General features: G+C 55.2%; 3 protein-coding genes across 3 annotated transcripts; 2 read left to right on the top strand and 1 right to left on the bottom strand.

Annotated features, from left to right (window-relative positions):
- Positions 1 to 3,383: 3,383 nt before the first annotated feature.
- BO72DRAFT_384401 (uncharacterized protein) lies at positions 3,384 to 6,107 on the top strand (the record flags this gene model as incomplete). The annotated part of the gene is made up of 1 exon (XM_040941550.1): positions 3,384 to 6,107. The coding sequence occupies one exon, from the start codon at positions 3,384 to 3,386 to the stop codon at positions 6,105 to 6,107; it is 2,724 nt and encodes a 907-aa protein (XP_040798574.1).
- Positions 6,108 to 6,187: 80 nt separating this feature from the next.
- Positions 6,188 to 7,882, bottom strand: dph1 (2-(3-amino-3-carboxypropyl)histidine synthase). The gene is made up of 2 exons (XM_040948025.1): positions 7,613 to 7,882; positions 6,188 to 7,536 (listed from the first exon to the last, which is right to left on the bottom strand). The coding sequence occupies exons 1-2, from the start codon at positions 7,761 to 7,763 to the stop codon at positions 6,371 to 6,373; spliced, it is 1,317 nt and encodes a 438-aa protein (XP_040798573.1). The 5' UTR covers positions 7,764 to 7,882; the 3' UTR covers positions 6,188 to 6,370.
- Positions 7,883 to 7,952: 70 nt separating this feature from the next.
- Positions 7,953 to 15,601, top strand: BO72DRAFT_434975 (CLN3-domain-containing protein; the record flags this gene model as incomplete). Its single annotated transcript, XM_040943263.1, has 9 exons — positions 7,953 to 8,308; positions 8,447 to 9,240; positions 10,738 to 10,865; positions 10,955 to 11,666; positions 11,724 to 12,174; positions 12,846 to 12,921; positions 13,093 to 13,177; positions 13,249 to 15,233; positions 15,270 to 15,601. Exons 1-9 carry the CDS (start codon positions 8,051 to 8,053, stop codon positions 15,599 to 15,601), a joined length of 4,821 nt encoding a protein of 1,606 aa, XP_040798572.1. The 5' UTR covers positions 7,953 to 8,050.
- Between the last annotated feature and the right edge of the window lie 1,171 nt (positions 15,602 to 16,772).

Genomic DNA, 16,772 nt, shown 5'->3' with positions numbered 1-16,772 from the left:
TAAGTACGGAGTAGTTGACAGGGGCACACAGCACGATCGGCGGAATGACGATGGCTGGCGCTGGGAGGGGGTCCAAGAGGCGATCTGATGCAAAGACCCTCTCTGCGTGTGGATTCCTGGTATCGGTTATTGGTGGTGGTGCATGCAAGATTCTCCCAGGGTGGGCTGGATATTCATGGATCCATTCATCCAAGTTCATAGCAAGCAAGAGGAGGAGTCACTTGGTCTTTAGGGAGGGTTGAAGTGCACTGTTGAATCGGATAAGTTTAGCTTAGGTCTAGTCCATAGTCCCGTCTGCACCGGTACCGGTAGTTACTGAGGTGGGTAAATAGTCCTGTTGCTCTTGGCCACTAGTAACTCTTGACCATCTGGTTGGGGAGTATTATTATTTTACTTTCATTATTGCTCCGTCCTTTTTACTGTGATGGAGATTTCCCCTGAAACTATGGAGGATTGTACCCGCTCGGTACCTTTCACGTGACCCGTGCCCCTCCCCCTAACTCCATCCTCGCCAGAGCTTTCCGTACTGCCACCCACCCTTTGGGTTTAATGCCACCGCCACAAGCCTCTTAACTTAGCACTAACCAACTATCCACTTGGACTTCCAACTATCAGCGTATAGCACTGGGGTTGACAGCGGTCAAACGCGGAGTTGACTGCATGTGTATGATGATCGTTCTCAATATTCCATCTTGTCACTTCTGTCCGTATTAATAGCTTCTCATAGTGGTTTTGATATGAGAAAGTTCTCCGGCGACTTCAACCCCCCGCCAACCCCTTTCGCCAGCCATGCTCGCGCAGCTGCTGCTGCACCTGGCAAGGAGAAGAACATCGACTTTGGCATATGGTGGCTGTTTTGAACTTGACAGCCCCTTTCAACCTCGAGATTGACATCGCTAGACCCTCAGTTGAGTAAACTCATGCCAGGCCGTGTAAACCCAGACGTTGTTGGATGGTGGTAGATTGGTGAATATCAAGGCAGACTTCCAATACTGTATAGTTATTTCACCCCCAAAGGCACAGTACCTCAAACAAGGCCAACATCAGCCGCTGTGGAGGTCATCAAGCCTCGTACTGGTCAATCCACCACCGTACCAAAAAGAAGAGTCAAGTTTGGAGAAGATGGAGCAGGTCAGGGCCCACGGGCATAATATGGTTGAGATGAGAATGTAAGTCGAAACATGCTGTGGCTCCTCTCACTGCGCTCTTGACTTGGAGTTTATTGGCCCCGCTAGCAGGAGTTGCTTGACGAATGGCTGCGGCCAGTAGTTATAGTTGACCGGATACTTCAGGGCACTCCTATGATGCCTCAGGGCCGCTTCTTTGGTGACTGAGATCTGCGACTTTCGCTTCTCATACAAACTCTGAAGTCCTTTGATCTTTGACAGATTCTCCGATCATCGGCAGTAGTGAAATTGTGTAGGCTTCGAAGTCGCAGGGTGGCGGCTGAGATGCGATAGAAATCCAGCACACTGGCCTGTAATTCACACATGGTCAATACTTATTGAGGATAGGAGGCATTTCAATCTGACACGGCGATTTTTCTAGTTTCATGCTACGCACGGTTGAATCTGTTTGATATGGGATGTTATTGGAGTATGCGTGGTAGCATGGATCCACCTAGTGTTGTCTCACCTTCGAATGATGTATCTTTCAGCCTCAAGCTCGCAGAAGCCTCTTAATCACTAAGACTTTACTTTATCTCAGATGAGTCCATAGAGCTTCAAGCAGCGACCTACCACATTTGATATGAGCCCAAAGCAGGCCAGAACCGTCTTTGATCAAGGTGTTTAAACGCTGGACTGCGTTTATGGTATGGGACGACGTGCATGTTGCTGAAGACCACTTTTCAACTTGGCTAAACTCATACAAGCAAAGCCCAGGTCAGACAGTAATACAGATATTAACCTCTTCCGGTTCTTCCGGCACAGAAGCTTATCAAATCTTCAGCATCTTTTGAGAGACATCCTGTATAGCGCTCGATCGGAGCGATACGCTAAGATACTTGAGCTGGCATAATGCACAAAGGCAACTTGAGCTGACCAAGACATTCGACCATGGGAGTCAGAGAAGACAAAGTTCTTTGGGTGAGAGCTATTTGATAGACTACCAAGTACTTATTATTGTAGCTATCGTGCTGTGTCGAAGCATGTGCTTTTATCTACCCGAGTGAGTACAATCCAGCCGAGAGTCCCGGGCTGGGCCGACGCTAGCATCACAGAGCCGGCGCTACTAAGCCCAGGCCAGGTACCGTCCACTGCTCTGCTATGCTAGAATTACTACTACAGATCACGGTGTATTGACTGGAGGAATCATGATGCTGTTGGGTTCGTTTGGGTGAGAAAGTATTCGGATGAAAGAGAATTTCGATTCAGAGCATACTATCTCATAGCCCCTGATAGGAGACTCGCGCGGTGCCATGTTCCTCACTTTTATACAAAGTACTCTATATGCCGTACTGGAAAGGAGGGAAGAGTGGTAAGAGCGCCCTCCCCAGGTCAGATGTTAGGCCAGAAAGAAAGATAAGCCAAATCTCTGCGACTGGGCAAAGTGACCATTGTCAAACCTGAAAGGTGGCAGGTTGCCGTGACAATAAGTGTAATAAATCAACAAGCTGCTGAATACGGTTTGTTCCGACTTCCTCCATTCCCGTGTCCCACGTGACTCGCAGACCTTTTCCGGATCGGTCGCGGGAGAAAGGGTGAGTGAGTGAGGTGATGAAGGAGCCCAGCAGTAAAAGACAGACAGACAGACTCCCTTGGGCGGGGAAAACGCAACATCGCGGCGAGAACTGATTCCATCCTATCCTATCCACACCTCTCTCCCCTCGACCCCCATCCCATCATCCCATCCCATCCCATCCCATCCCATCCCATCCTACCCATCCTACCCATCCATCCATCCATCCCCGTTCCTTTTTTATCCACCATCGTTGTCATCCTTTTTTTCTCTCTAAATCCATTTTGGGTACCTCTTCCCCCTTAAACGATACTCCATTTTCTCCCAATTTTCTACGGTTTCCTCCCACCCCGCGTCACCCATCTTGACACGGTCGCGTTTTTCCCGTCTCTGATTTTCTGCCTAATTTTTCGACTCCCCCTTCCCTTTTTTTTGCGCGGATGGTCTAAACCCGCACCTCTAATCCTTTCCTTCCAGTCCCGCACACGCGACCTTGTCGGCCTGGTTTTCAAGGCACGAACGTCCATCTGGGTTCGGTACACCCACCGAGAGTCCTCTATTGCAGGGCCAAGCTACAAAGCGGTTGACGCTGAACGTTCGGATTAACTTACCGGGCCAACCGTCTCGCAACGATCTCTTTTATCACCGTGGCCCCCATTCCAAAATCCCTCTCCCCCGGCGGCCGATCTGACGGGCAATGGGGGATGCCTCCTCTATCTGCTTACACCCCCTTTGAGTCGCTCCTCTTTTTCCAGTCCCTCGCTGCCTTAGATGCTCGACCCGCGAGTTTCGCGACCATCTCCGATGTTCTCCGCAAGAATCCATTCATTCGCCAGAATGCCGCGTTTGATGCCGGGAGACTCGCCCCGGAGGCCCTCGAGGATCTCTATACGACGTTGATGAGGGAAGGTGTCGACTCGATCGGTGTCGTCGCGGCTCATGAGCCAAATGGTCGCCATGCTGAGAGTCCGGTTAACCCGAAAAAACGGAAGATTGCGAGCCCACAGCCAGATGAGTTGTCCGAAAAAGGGTCGAGCCATAGCAGCCTAATGCCAACCCTGGTGTCGCATCTGTACGCTAGGTATAAGGAGCTTGTGACGAGGGAAATTAGGAACGATGAGATGAGATACACGGAGATCCGAAACGAGATTGAACTGTTGCAGAAGGAAGAACGCGAAGCACAGCCGCAGGCCATTATGCGCCCGCCGCAGCAGCCAGTTGCACCCCCGAAGCAAGAACATGCGCCGGAACCAATGGACTTGGATGTGAAGGAAGAGAGACCGCCCCAGAAACCTATGCCCGCACCAATTCAGTCAAAGCCTCCGCCGCCGGTCGTGGATAGGGCGCAAGCACAGCCCGTGCCGCAACCCAAGGACTTGCAGCCGGATAAGCAACCACCAAAGGCTATGCCTTACCTACCTCAGACGCCTTCACAACTCCCCAAGCAACCAGCAGGACAGTCACTAAAAGATCCGACCAGACCGATTCAGCCGCAACCGCAACAACTGCAGCCATCGGTGCAACCACCTCCACCCACCCCACAGATGGCGACGGGCAGGCCACCTCAACCGCAGACACCAAATGGAAAAACCTTTCCGGCGCCGCAGGCCAAAACCGTACCTCGGAATGTCCCCGCGAAAGCTGGTGCAGCCGGTGTGACATTCATGTCGCCGCAGGTTCCACCCCCGAATATCACCTCTTCAAATCTCAGCGCTGGCAAACCGCCTGGTCCTATGCAGCCACAAATCGTACCCAAGGCTATCTCTACTCCACAGCAATCCACCCCGGTTGGCAAGCCTGCTGCTAAGGCAGGCGCACCAGCCACAGCGTCCACTCCAATTCATCAGCGTCATCCACCACAGTCGAGTTTCCAGCAATGGTCTCTGCACCAACCTCCCCAGACACCTCAGCCTTCGCCTTCACTTATCAAGCCGAAGCCTGAGCCTTCGAACAACCCTTCTTTGGAGAGGCCTGTCCCAACGTTTCAGCAACCTATACCCAGTGTTGAGAGCAAGTTGGCTCAACAGGGTCAACCGCCCATACCCTTCCCTTCAACTCCGGGCCCAGCGCCCGCAGCAGCGTCCTCACCAGCTTTGGGTGTCCCAGCTCCTGGCTTCCAGACTCCAGTAGGAACCGGGCGAGCTGCTTTGATCCCGGGTCCACCAGGTTCACGTCCTTTGCGACCATCGGTTGATACCATTGGCTCACTCACGCCTTGGAAGAGGACCCCGCGCTTGAGTCTGAGCATACCCGAATCTCCCCGCTCGCCAGACCGACCACGTCCGGAGGAGATCAGTCCCATCAGCGAGAAGGCACCATCCCCGCCTGGATCGCGTGAAGCAACACCAGAAGAACCCGAGCCACGCCGTCTGAAACGCCGAACGGATCGCAAGGGCAATTCAACGAGCTCAGAGTCGAACCAGCCCGCCGTCGATGCCGATACAAAACCAGGATCGAAGAGGAAGGCGGATAAACTGACTCCATCCACCGGAAAAGATCGAGATCGAAGCACGGCATCGTCAAGGAGTCGCGGACGATCCGTCTTGTCGCGGGATGACGAGTCAACTACGGAAAGCGGGTCTCAGCCTAAGGTCAAGCACGAGATGCCCAGCACACCTGTGGGCGTGCCTGAAATGGCGGAGCCGGAACGTCCGTCAATAAGTCGACCAGGCCGGGGGCGGCCAAAACGCAAGCGTGCCCCCAGCGAAGAAGCCGAACCTCCTCAGACTGAAGCCAGTCAGCTCACCCGTCTTGACCCGAATCAATCGACCCCCTATGTGCTGTGTGCGCGTAGTTTCCCAAGAACCGGTGCCCCCATCATGAATGATGTCACCATGCACAAGCATGCTTCTATCTTCGCCAAGCCACTAGCAGAACGCGATGCTCCTGGCTATCGAGATCTGATCTATCGACCACAGGATCTGAAATCTATCAAGTCAGTGATGTACCAGGGCAGTAAGGCTGTCGCTGCGGCTACGGAGGCTGCAAGTACACCTGCTGGCGATGGGGAGTCCCCGGCGCCCGGTACAGGTACTCCTTCCAAGAATGCGGTTTTGATGCTCCAGAAGACGGAGGATGTCATTCCTCCCAAAGGTATCGTCAACTCGGCCCAGCTTGAGAAGGAGCTGATCCGGATGTTTGCGAACGCCGTCATGTTCAACCCTGTTCCACAGCGGGGCTTTGGACCGGGCTTCCCTATGAGCAGCGATAGTGGCTCTCGAGCAAGCACGCAGGTTCCCGAGATTGACGAAGGAGGGATCATCAAAGACACGCTGGAAATGTTCGAGGATGTCGAGCAGGCCGTCACGCGATGGCGGGCGGCCGAGCGGACCGCCGACGAGCTGGCCAGCAAGAGCATCCTCTCACTTCGACGCGGCAGTGCAAGTGATCCCATGACGGACAGTGCAGATGAGATCAAAGGCTCATGAATTTTGTGCTGCGCTATTTTACGATTCCAAAGAAAATCTATGTAATGTTAGACCCAACGGAGAGATGTAGACTTTTTCTTCCAAGTGTGATATCATGTTGGCCTTCTTCTAATTCTATAATCATAAAGCTTTTTTGGGGTTTTTAGACCCCCCTATATACCCGTGGGAAACATATGCAGAAAAGAACAACAAGAAAATATTCATATACATCATGAGTTATGGTTAGGATAGGTGTTGGCATCTGGGAAGATACCGCACAAAAATCAAGCCGACCCAGCGGGGATCATCGCCTGGCTCGGCTTCGTCCTGCCCAAGCCCTCCTTAGCGTAGAAATCCATGGGATACACGCCGCCATTGGCGGTGTCCCAGCTCTCCCTGATCCCCAGCGCAATCAAGGCCTCGTAGGGCGTCAGCAGCGGCCGCGGGAACGCATACCCCCAGTCGATACTCAACCGGGGGCAAGCGATCTGCACCCAGCACTCGACATCGGCCATGGCGCCCAACTTTCCCGGAAAAATCTCACTCAGCAGCAGATTGACAAAGGGAATGTTTTTGGCGCGGAGATGACTCTCAATCATCGCCATGGTGTGGGGGTTTCCCTGGCGGCCCAGGGCGCCCAGAATGATGCCCCACTTCTTGGCCGATCGGGCGGTCTGGATCGCGTCGCGGCGCAGGGCGTGCATCTCCTCGTGCTCGTAGCTCTCGCGCGAGAGCACGCGGGCGTAGGGGTCGTAGCGGTAGGCGGGGATGGCCGGGTTGTGGATCATGGCGGACTCGAGGTGGAAGCGGCCGTCGCCGAGGTAGAGGAGGTAGTCGACCTCGGTGGCGGCGAGGGTCGGCGACGTGCAGCCCAGGATCTCGCCCTTGGAGAGCGGCGTGATCTGCGGGATGAGGACGCGGAATCCGGCGCGCTCCAGCACGGGCTTCAGGCCGTGCAGCGTCGCGTTGAACTGGATCGTGCCGACCATGGCGACAGTTTTGCCCGGCTGGAAGTTGCGCTCGAGCGTCGCGACCAGGTGCGTCGTGTCGATGCTGATGTCCACGAAGATGTACAGGGTCTTGATCTGCGTCACGTCCACGGGGATCAGGCAGCTGTGCGCGTAGTGCACGAGTAGGTCGCATCCCAGCGCTCGCGCCGTGTAGTCGTCGATGCAGCATGCTCCGTACGTCACGTCGCCCATGATCAGGGTCTCGATCCCGGTGCAGAACTGGGTCAGGATGTCCGAGATCGTGGTCGCGAAGATGAGGAGGCCCTCGGGGAATTGCAGGGCTACGCGCTTGGCGCCAGAGGTGCGGATTCGGTGGATGGTCTTCGGGATCTCGAAGGAGTAGTTCTTGGGGAGCAGGGCGATCGCCGCTTGGATGTCGGCGTCTTCGAGGATCTCCGCCGGGACTTGGTTCAGGGTTCGCGGGGTGCGTCTTGGGGCCGCTGTTGCTCTGGTGGTTAGTGGTGGGTTTCTGGGTACGTTTTCGCAGATGCGAGGAGGGGAGGGGGAGGGGCTCACCTTTCTGTATGCTCGTCGACTCGACATCCTGGTGGTCGCTGGACCCTTCCTTCTGTGCTTGGGCGTCGGCGGTGCGCCGTCCGACGAATCTCTTCTTGGGTTGTCGGAGCGGGGCACTCGATGTTGTTGGTTGATTCGATGTGTCCTCCATCACGGGCGCAATGTGTCAGAACCAGTGATTGTGGTGTGTTGTTGCGAGTCGCGATGATTCCTATCGGACGATGGCTCGCATAGTGGGCTGAGGATAATTTAATTCTGACTAAGTGGGGGGTCACGGGCTTGGGTCGGCCTCTTCTCCGCATTTGCTCGGCGGGCGGAACATCATGATCATCACCCTCTCCCCATCCTCTGGTTCTAAGATACTTTAGCTTCTCGCACTTTCCACTACTGAATGCATTCTCACTTGACTACTAACTTGCTGAATATACGGTATTCATCATGATGAGCTATAAGCCTAGAATGCGTCTCTTCTCTGTCCTTCGCTCTGCTCCAGCAGCTCGCCGCCGCTTTGCGACCGAGGCGCGGTTAACCTCGGACCATGTTCGCATCGTCGAGGTCGGCCCACGAGACGGCCTTCAGAACGAGAAGAAGTCCATCCCGCTCGAGACCAAACTCGAGCTCATCCGGAAACTGGCCAAGACGGGCGTGACGACAATTGAGGCTGGATCTTTTGTTCCTGCAAAATGGGTGCCTCAGGTACGCGAGTAGCTGTCTTTTGTACATCGTAGCGTGCGGGGAAGGGGAGTGGCTATCCTCGAGAGGGCATCGGAGACTCAGATGCAAATGCAACCAAACCTTGATATGATACTCACAACTGGTTGATCGTTTATACAGATGGCCAGCACAGCGGAGATCTGCGAGCACCTGCTGCAAACGCCGCCGGAGTCGGCCAACGTCATTGCGTACAACTACCTGGTCCCGAACGTCCGGGGCCTCGAGAACCTGATCAAAGTCCTGGATGCCACCGGCGTCCCCGCCGACGCCTCGTCGACCACGACGGAGATCTCCTTGTTCGCGGCTGCGACGGAGGCCTTCTCCAAGGCGAACACGAACTGCACGATCGACGAGTCGCTGGAGCGCGTGCGGCCGGTGGTCGCCCTGGCGAAGACGCGCAACATCCGGGTGCGCGGCTACGTCTCGGTGGCGCTGGGGTGTCCCTACGAAGGGCCCGAGGTGTCGCCCGTCAAGGTGGCGGACATCACGCGCTCGCTGCTGGAGATGGGCGCCGACGAGGTCTCCGTGGCGGACACCACGGGCATGGGCACCGCGCCCCGCACGATGGAGCTGCTGCAGGCGCTTCGCGCGGCCGGCATCGCCAGCACCGACCTCGCGCTGCACTTCCACGACACCTACGGCCAGGCCCTGGTCAACACGATCGTGGGGCTGGAGCATGGCATCCGCATCTTCGATAGTAGCGTCGGCGGGCTTGGCGGCTGCCCCTACTCCAAAGGCGCCACGGGGAATGTCTCGACGGAGGATATGGTGCACACGGTCCACAGTCTGGGGATGAATACGGGGATCAACCTGGAGGAGATGGCGAGGATCGGGGCGTGGATCAGCGGGGAGCTGGGGCGGTTCAATGAGAGCCGGGCCGGGAAGGCGATTTTGGCGAGGAGTGAGGAGGATAAGTAGACGGCCATACGTTTTCTATCAAGTCAGATAATGGTATTCTTTGAGCTTGAGCATCCAGGAAATAAAGCATCCAGGGAGAGCCGACGATTGCGTATGTACTGTACAGCGAGAACGTCACCAGCCATTGTGTCCACCAATCCCCGTAGCACGGTAGTCTTGCGCCTAGTCATAATAAAACAGTGTAAAGCATCTTTCAGATATAATTATCGTACAAAGAACCATGATATGCATACAATCACACACAGCATATAAGAACCCAACATTGAACCCCTCAATCCAAACATGTATGTAACCCACCACAACCCTCCAAACACTTCCCCAGCAAGACCTTGTACCGGGAATCTAGAAATCCGTCACCCGGCCCCCATAACTCCAATCCCCGCCAGCCCCCCACCGCAACGGCTCATTCTTGGGGCCCCCGATCTCCCCGGTCTTGGGATTCTTCTCCCCCTCAAACTCGGGCTTCAGCCCCGTTTTGATGTCCGGATGCAGTTCCTCGCCCTTGCCCGTGGCCTTGATCTCTGCCGCCGAGGCAGTCGAATCCGGGGACTGGTTGACGCGCGGGGTGCTGAATGCGCCGGTGGAGTTGCGCTGGAGTTCTTCGAAGATTTCTTGTTGTTCTTTGGGGAGGCGGGGCGGAGCGGGCCCGCGGTTGAAGGCGAAGGATGGGCGAGTTTCGTCTTCTGAGCGGAAGGCAGGGGTGGTTGTGAAGGTGCGGGTTGTTGTTACTTTGGTGGTGGTGGTGGTGGTGGTGGCGGCGGTTGGTTTGGTGAGGTGGTGGAGGAAGAGGCGGCGGGTGGGGTGGAGGAGGGACATTTTGGTTGTATGTATTTATTGAGGTTTGGGTGTAAGGTTGGGTTTGAAGTGTATTTAGTAATGTAAATGGGTTTGTGGTTGAACAGTGTATTGTTGTGTAGTTGTAGAAGATGCGGAGGAGTGGCGGACAAGAAATTCGAGGGCGGGAGAGGGAAACACCTCCAAGAACCGATAAGCCTGATTGTCCCGATAGCCGCGTCTCGGGGATCTCGGCTTGGGCAACCGCTGGTACGATTGGTCTGCTGGGATTGCACGGCAGTCACTGGTTTTGTCGTAGCGTGTGAGCTGTGATGGTAGGGCTGTACTGTAGTTTCTACTTAATGTCATACTTGGGAGAAGTCTATATGTGATGACCTATATTCAATTCGATGGTGCCTGAACTTACAGACTTACAGTCAAGATGCTCATAGTCGACAAGAAACTCTATGTCAGTCACGTGGACGGCAGGCCAGGCTGTCGCAGTTGCGCTCAACCGTCCGTCCTCTCTTCAATCGTCAACGTCATGTCACCTCCAGCTTATTACATGCCCATTGCGACAATAATCTTTATAACTAAACGTCCCTGTTGTATTTCCCACTGATGGCACTAACTGTTACTTCTGCTGTATGCTTCACTTCAAACTGAACCCTCCTTGTAGTCTCCCCCCTCTCCTTTCTGGTTATGTCTTCACCGTCTAGAGAAGACGAACCATCAATGCTACCTCTCCCCGGAGCGCCATCTTCGTCATGGTCCCAGTTTCGTGGACGCCTTGCGGCTCTCTTCCATGGAGCTGATCCAAGAGTCTGTGTGGCATTTTGGCTCTTCGGTAAGCTCGATCTACTCCGCTGACCCCCTTCAACATGGCGATAGCCCGTACTGATCGCTGCCGGGGTTCACCTGTCCCATCTGCGACAGGCTTGATCAACAATGTCCTCTATGTCATTATCCTCTCTGCTGCCCTGGATCTCGTCGGCCCCGACCTGCCGAAAGGCGTGGTGCTGCTCGCCGACGTGATCCCCTCCTTCGGCACCAAGCTGGTCGCTCCGTATTTCATTCAAGCGGTGCCGTATCCCGTAAGGGTCTTGGTATTCGTCACCTTCTCTACCACCGGCATGCTGCTCGTTGCCTTGAGTCCGGCCTACACGGACGGTGGCCCGATTGCCACTAAGATCGCAGGCATCATCCTGTCAAGTATGTCCAGCGGAGGGGGCGAACTTTCCTTTATCGCTCTCACGCATCACTACGGCCCGTTCAGTCTGGCTTCTTGGGGCAGTGGCACGGGTGCTGCAGGCTTGGTGGGTGCTGGCGCATACGCTTTAGCCACCTCCTCTTTCGGCTTCAGCGTCAAAGCAACTCTTCTGGCCTCGGCGTGTTTGCCGGCGGTCATGGTTATTAGTTTCTTCACGATTCTACCCCAGTCCCCGGTGCGCTCGTTCTCGGCGCGGAGGACAGGCTACAGTTCTCGGGAGGAGCACACAGCTGATGAGGTTGATGAGAGGGAGCAGTTGCTCGACGAATCGACCGATGAGAGTCAGAGCCAGAAAAAGCCAGCTTCCAACGATGCTGGCCTTGGATGGCAGGCGTTTAAGGCTAACTTACAGCGATCTAAGGGACTCTTTCTTCCATTGTGAGTATATCCTGCACCTCACTTAACCCGATTGCATGTTCTTACGAAGTCTTTCAGTATGCTCCCACTGTTGCTGGTCTATGTCGCCGAGTACACCATTAATCAGGGTGTCGCACCGACATTGCTTTTCCCTCTCCAAGACTCCCCCTTCGACCACTATCGCGCATTCTACCCAGCTTACAATGCGATCTACCAAATTGGGGTCTTCATTTCCCGGTCTTCGACCCCTTTCTTCCGTGTTCACAGCCTGTACTTTCCGTCCTTTTTACAATTTCTCAACCTAATCATCTTAACGCTACACTCGTTGTTCAACTTTATTCCCAGCGTGTGGTTGGTGTTTGGGATCGTTTTCTGGGAAGGGCTTTTGGGCGGCCTTGTCTATGTCAGCACTTTCGCTGAGATCGCCGATCGGGTGCCGGTGGAGGAACGGGAATTCTCGCTGGGAGCCACGACGGCGAGTGACTCGGGCGGCGTCTGCATTGCCGGGTTTATCAGCATGGCGTTTGAGGTCTGGCTCTGCGATTGGCAAGTTGCGCGTGGACGAGACTACTGTCGGAGATTGTAGATTGTGAGTGTTATTGCGATGAGTGGTTTAATATATACAGCCTGCATAGAGCAGTTTGCACTAGGGTCAGATCAGCATAAATAATAATCAACCATCATATACCTCAAATAGAACAATGGCTGGAAATCCTCATACCTGGAGTCAATTCTGGCGCAGCTGATCTGGTGCAGTGGGGGGTCACGGGACTGGACTGAAGGGAAAAGAAGGAGGAGATCAAGTGACATGTGACGGACCGGGTGCATTTCACCGACTCATTCATCCATCCATTCATCTCACATCCATTCATCTTTCCCCCCTCTCCCCCACCATTGTCTTAGCACCATTTCTGCACCGGACCAAGTGCAGATCGTTTTGCTCCGACCATGTCTCAAGCCGACTCTTACCCCCAGATGAATAAGCCCCACGTCACTGGATCCAGCCAGCAGGCATGGTCCCTGGTGGGGATTTCACATGCTCGGCTGAGCTTCGTGGGCTTTTGCTGCCCCGTATCCATGGCTGACGGACGGACGGACTGACCACACCCTTCTCTAACTACTATTCACTACCCCATATTTTGGCCACCATGGCGTCTCACTCGGTCTCTTCTCTGTTCCTTGTTCGATTACCGGTTTCAGAGTCAACTTCTTCCAACCAACTCCCATTCTCTCCTTCTAAATCACTTCGTTTGTCCGCTCTTGCTTAGGACTTGGTGTATACTTGCTCGCATTCCTCCATTCGCAACCATATGATTTTATGGCTCTCGCACCTAGAACACTGTATCTCTTGATTTAGACTCTTAGTTCTGCCTAGAAGACATGATAGGTGGGTTGTATTGTGGTGTCCAACCTCTCCATTCGAGCAGTGCCTAACAGAGCGGGCTAGACCACCTTTTGGGAAGGCCGTCCACCAAATTCCGAAAGATCCAGGTCCTGGCTGTATTCGCATTCTGGTCGCTATATCTAACAAGGTACGACACCTCAACAAACATGGGTCCGCTGTGTCCATGTAGCTCTTTTGCGTGGCTCTGACAACCCCAAGGGGAAACAAGCATGGCCCGCCCGTTGTTCGCAAACTCTCCTCCCGCCTTACGGAAAAGCTCAGCGTCTGGCAGACTACGGTCATCGTCTTCCTCTGGCTCTATGTCAGTCGCAACTTTGCGAAGATAGTCGGCCTCGAATGTCCAGAGCCCCTGGCAAACCTATACTCACGCTCTTTCTTCCGAGCGACATGGATCGCCACCGCCTTGGACGCTGGTTTCTGGACCGCGATGAAAGTCAAGCCCAAGTGGCTGCGGGAGATAGCGTCGCTGGTCTTCACTGTATACTATCTCATTGCCGCAGAGAGGGCGGATGAAAAGGTCCGTCGGGTCCGGGCCACGCTGACGCTGGACCACATGCGGGTCTCGTGGAACAAAGGGACTTCGCCGTATCTCTGGGCCCTAGCGAGCCTGACACGGCCCAGACTCACCAAATATGCGCCGCGGGCGATTCGCATTCCTCGACCGGCGTCTTCGATATATGACCAGCCGACGAATGCGTGGCTGTATTTTGACGGCCCTTTGAGTGAGCTGCGGGACCAGACATGCATTGTTTTGGACATCCCCGGCGGGGGGTTTGTGTCGATGAGCCCTAGGAACTCGGAGGATAGGCTGTTGAGTTGGGCCGCACGGACAAAGGTTCCTATCCTAAGCCTGGACTATAAGAAGGCGCCGGAGTATCCCTATCCGTACGCCTTGAATGAATGTTACGACGTGTACCACACAATTGTGTCCACCCGTGGCCGCTGTATTGGACTCAATGGGCAAACCCATCCTCGAATTGTCATAACGGGGGATAGCGCTGGCGCAAACCTCGCTGTAGGCATGACGCTGATGGTCCTCCAGTCGGGCAGTACGGATGCGTCACTCTGGCAAGGGCAGAACGTCCTCCCACGACCTGACGGGCTCGTTCTAGCCTACCCTGCTTTGAACATGAAGATCGAAAGCTGGATGACGGAGGAGCAGATGGCCCTGATCCAGGAGAAAAGCACCCGTCGGACCAACCAGAACGTCTTGCAGCGCAAGAACATGGATTATCAGCGCCTCACGCCCTACACCTCTCCCGGTACATCGTTTGCCGACCTCCAGCAAGACTCGTGCTCCGATTTGGATCTTGAGGCCAACGACCTTGGCGAAAAGACGACGCGCAGACTGGCCCAGCACCGGCACAAATCCGCCATGCTGGCTCAAGAGGCCGAGGCCGCCGCCGTCGCCGAGCACCAGCCCAAGCAGATCCGCACTCGCCTAGCGGTATCATCGGTGATCTCGTACGTCCAGGACCGGATTCTCACCCCGGAGATGATGCGAGCAATGATCATTCTCTACATCGGACCGCATAACCGCCCCGACTTCAACACAGACTATCTCCTCTCCCCGACCCTCGCGCCGGAGGCGATCCTCGCGCGCTTCCCGAAGACGTACATCATCACCGGCGAACGCGATCCTTTGGTCGACGACACAGTGATATTCGCCGGGCGTCTACGTCAAGCGAAACTACGGCACTTCCAAGAACGACAGGACCTCGGCCTCGAGAAATCCCACCGCGCCTTCAACGACAAGGACCACGTCGAGGTGTCCCTGCTGCCCGGCATCTCGCACGGCTTCATGCAGATGGCCGGCTTTTTCCCCGAAAGCTGGAAACACATCAACCGATGCGCCACCTGGATCAGCGAGCTGTTCGCCTTGTCGGAGACCAAGACCGCCTCCTCCTCAAGCCTGTTGCAATCACTCCACGATCTCAACCAACCAGCCAAGAAGAAACCCCCTCCACTCCACAGCCTCCAGCACCTCCTCACCCACCGCCCCCGCACCCGCAACCACAGACGCCGGCTAACAGGCGAATCTTCCGCCGACGAAGACAAACCCCTCGAGATGAGCATCACCAAACTCACCCCGCTCACCCCGCTGGGCAGCAAAGCCGGGGGGAGGCCCAGCTCCACCGGCCCACAACCTCCCGATGACGACCACGACGAAGCATCCATCAACAGTCACACTCACTCCCACTCCCAGCCCCAACTAGTAGCAAACGGAAATATCAGTAACCCCGAACGCCTACGCAGCGTCTCCCGGGGCCGCTCTCTCAAGTCCCCCGCCATCGGTACCAGAAAGCCGCAGCGACAGCAACACCGCGTCCCCGCCAAACTAAGTCTTCCGCCGGACGATTTCGAGTGCGAGGAAGAGGAAGAAGAGGGATATGTCTCCGACTACTTCCAGAGTGCCGTGGCGATCATCCCCCTGCGCGAGAGGAATCGGAGCATGAACAGCCTGGCGAGTGAGGAGGATCTGTTGGATCGGCGGATGACGGGGCTGGCCGGGGGGTTGATGGGGATCGGGGAGGGGGCTCGGACGCCGTAGCTGTCAAGCATCCAATTATTCAAATTCCCCAATAGATATATAGTGCAGAGTGGAGCTATCAAACCTGTTGGAGGCGTGTCCCGTTTCCCTTCTTCATTGCCGCCTATGCTCTATGCGCATGCCAGAATAGCTGTGCTGCCTGGTTTACTGATGTTTTGGAAACATATGCGTGAAAAACATTAAGTACATCACATACTCTGGAGTATACCAAATAGGACCTCGGATGAAACCCCTACTTAAATCCAGCTCGAGCTAGATGTTACGTACTCGGCACAAAACACAAGTCCCAATTTAAGCCCCTCACATCCCATGCATGACGAAAACGGGCTAGGTACACAATCCCTCTCCATAACATCCCACAAAACAAAACAGATCTGCCATGTCTTGAGAATTACCTATAAGCAAGCGAAATGTACTTCGAATCAAGCTGCACACACAACACAAAAAAGAATACCACGCCTCGCTAATGATACTGCAGCAAGAACACATGAAAATAAGACCCTCGCAACGCCATACAAGGACAGACAGACACAAAAAAGACCGAGAAATTCCAGACGGACTTGAGGAAAAAGTACTAGATCACAGTTGAATCCAAACGTAAACCCAACCCCAAACCCTGCTCACGAGACAGTCTGCATCGGCGACGGCTGTTCTCGACTCGGTTCAATCTTCTTGCGGCGCGGCACCTGGATTCCATTGCGCAGCTGGTCCAGTTTGATCACCCCGGGACCCGTGCAGATGCGGCCCGTCTGCATCAGGGTACGGAGGCGCTTACGGCGGGCGGCGCCGCTGCGTTCTTCGCCGCGGCCGACGCCCTCGTCGATCCACTCCGTCCGAAGGATTTTGTAGCTCATGCCGTCGTGGTGGCCTTCCCAGGCTCGAGACCGGAGGCCGAACAGCACGCTGGATTCGTACCGTTCCAGACGCGGGAGGATGAGGATGGTGATGTGGAGGTCTTTGTCGGAAGGGGGAACGGGGGGCACCCGGGGTCGCTCGCCCTCTTCGAGGCCGATGTCTTGTGCTCTCTGGGGCGCGTGTTGGTATGTATCGCGGATCTCCAAGTCAAGCAAGTCCTCATCGACATCCTCACTCCAAGCGCCCCGAATGAAGCCAGAATGAATGGCTGCCGCAACAGGGTCGGAATCATCGGTGTAGACGCCGGTTCCCCAAA

Source organism: Aspergillus fijiensis (assembly GCF_003184825.1).
Source record: "Aspergillus fijiensis CBS 313.89 unplaced genomic scaffold BO72scaffold_47, whole genome shotgun sequence".
NCBI classification, from domain to species: Eukaryota; Fungi; Ascomycota; class Eurotiomycetes; order Eurotiales; family Aspergillaceae; genus Aspergillus; species Aspergillus fijiensis.
This window is presented reverse-complemented; position numbering and strand designations above follow the sequence as displayed.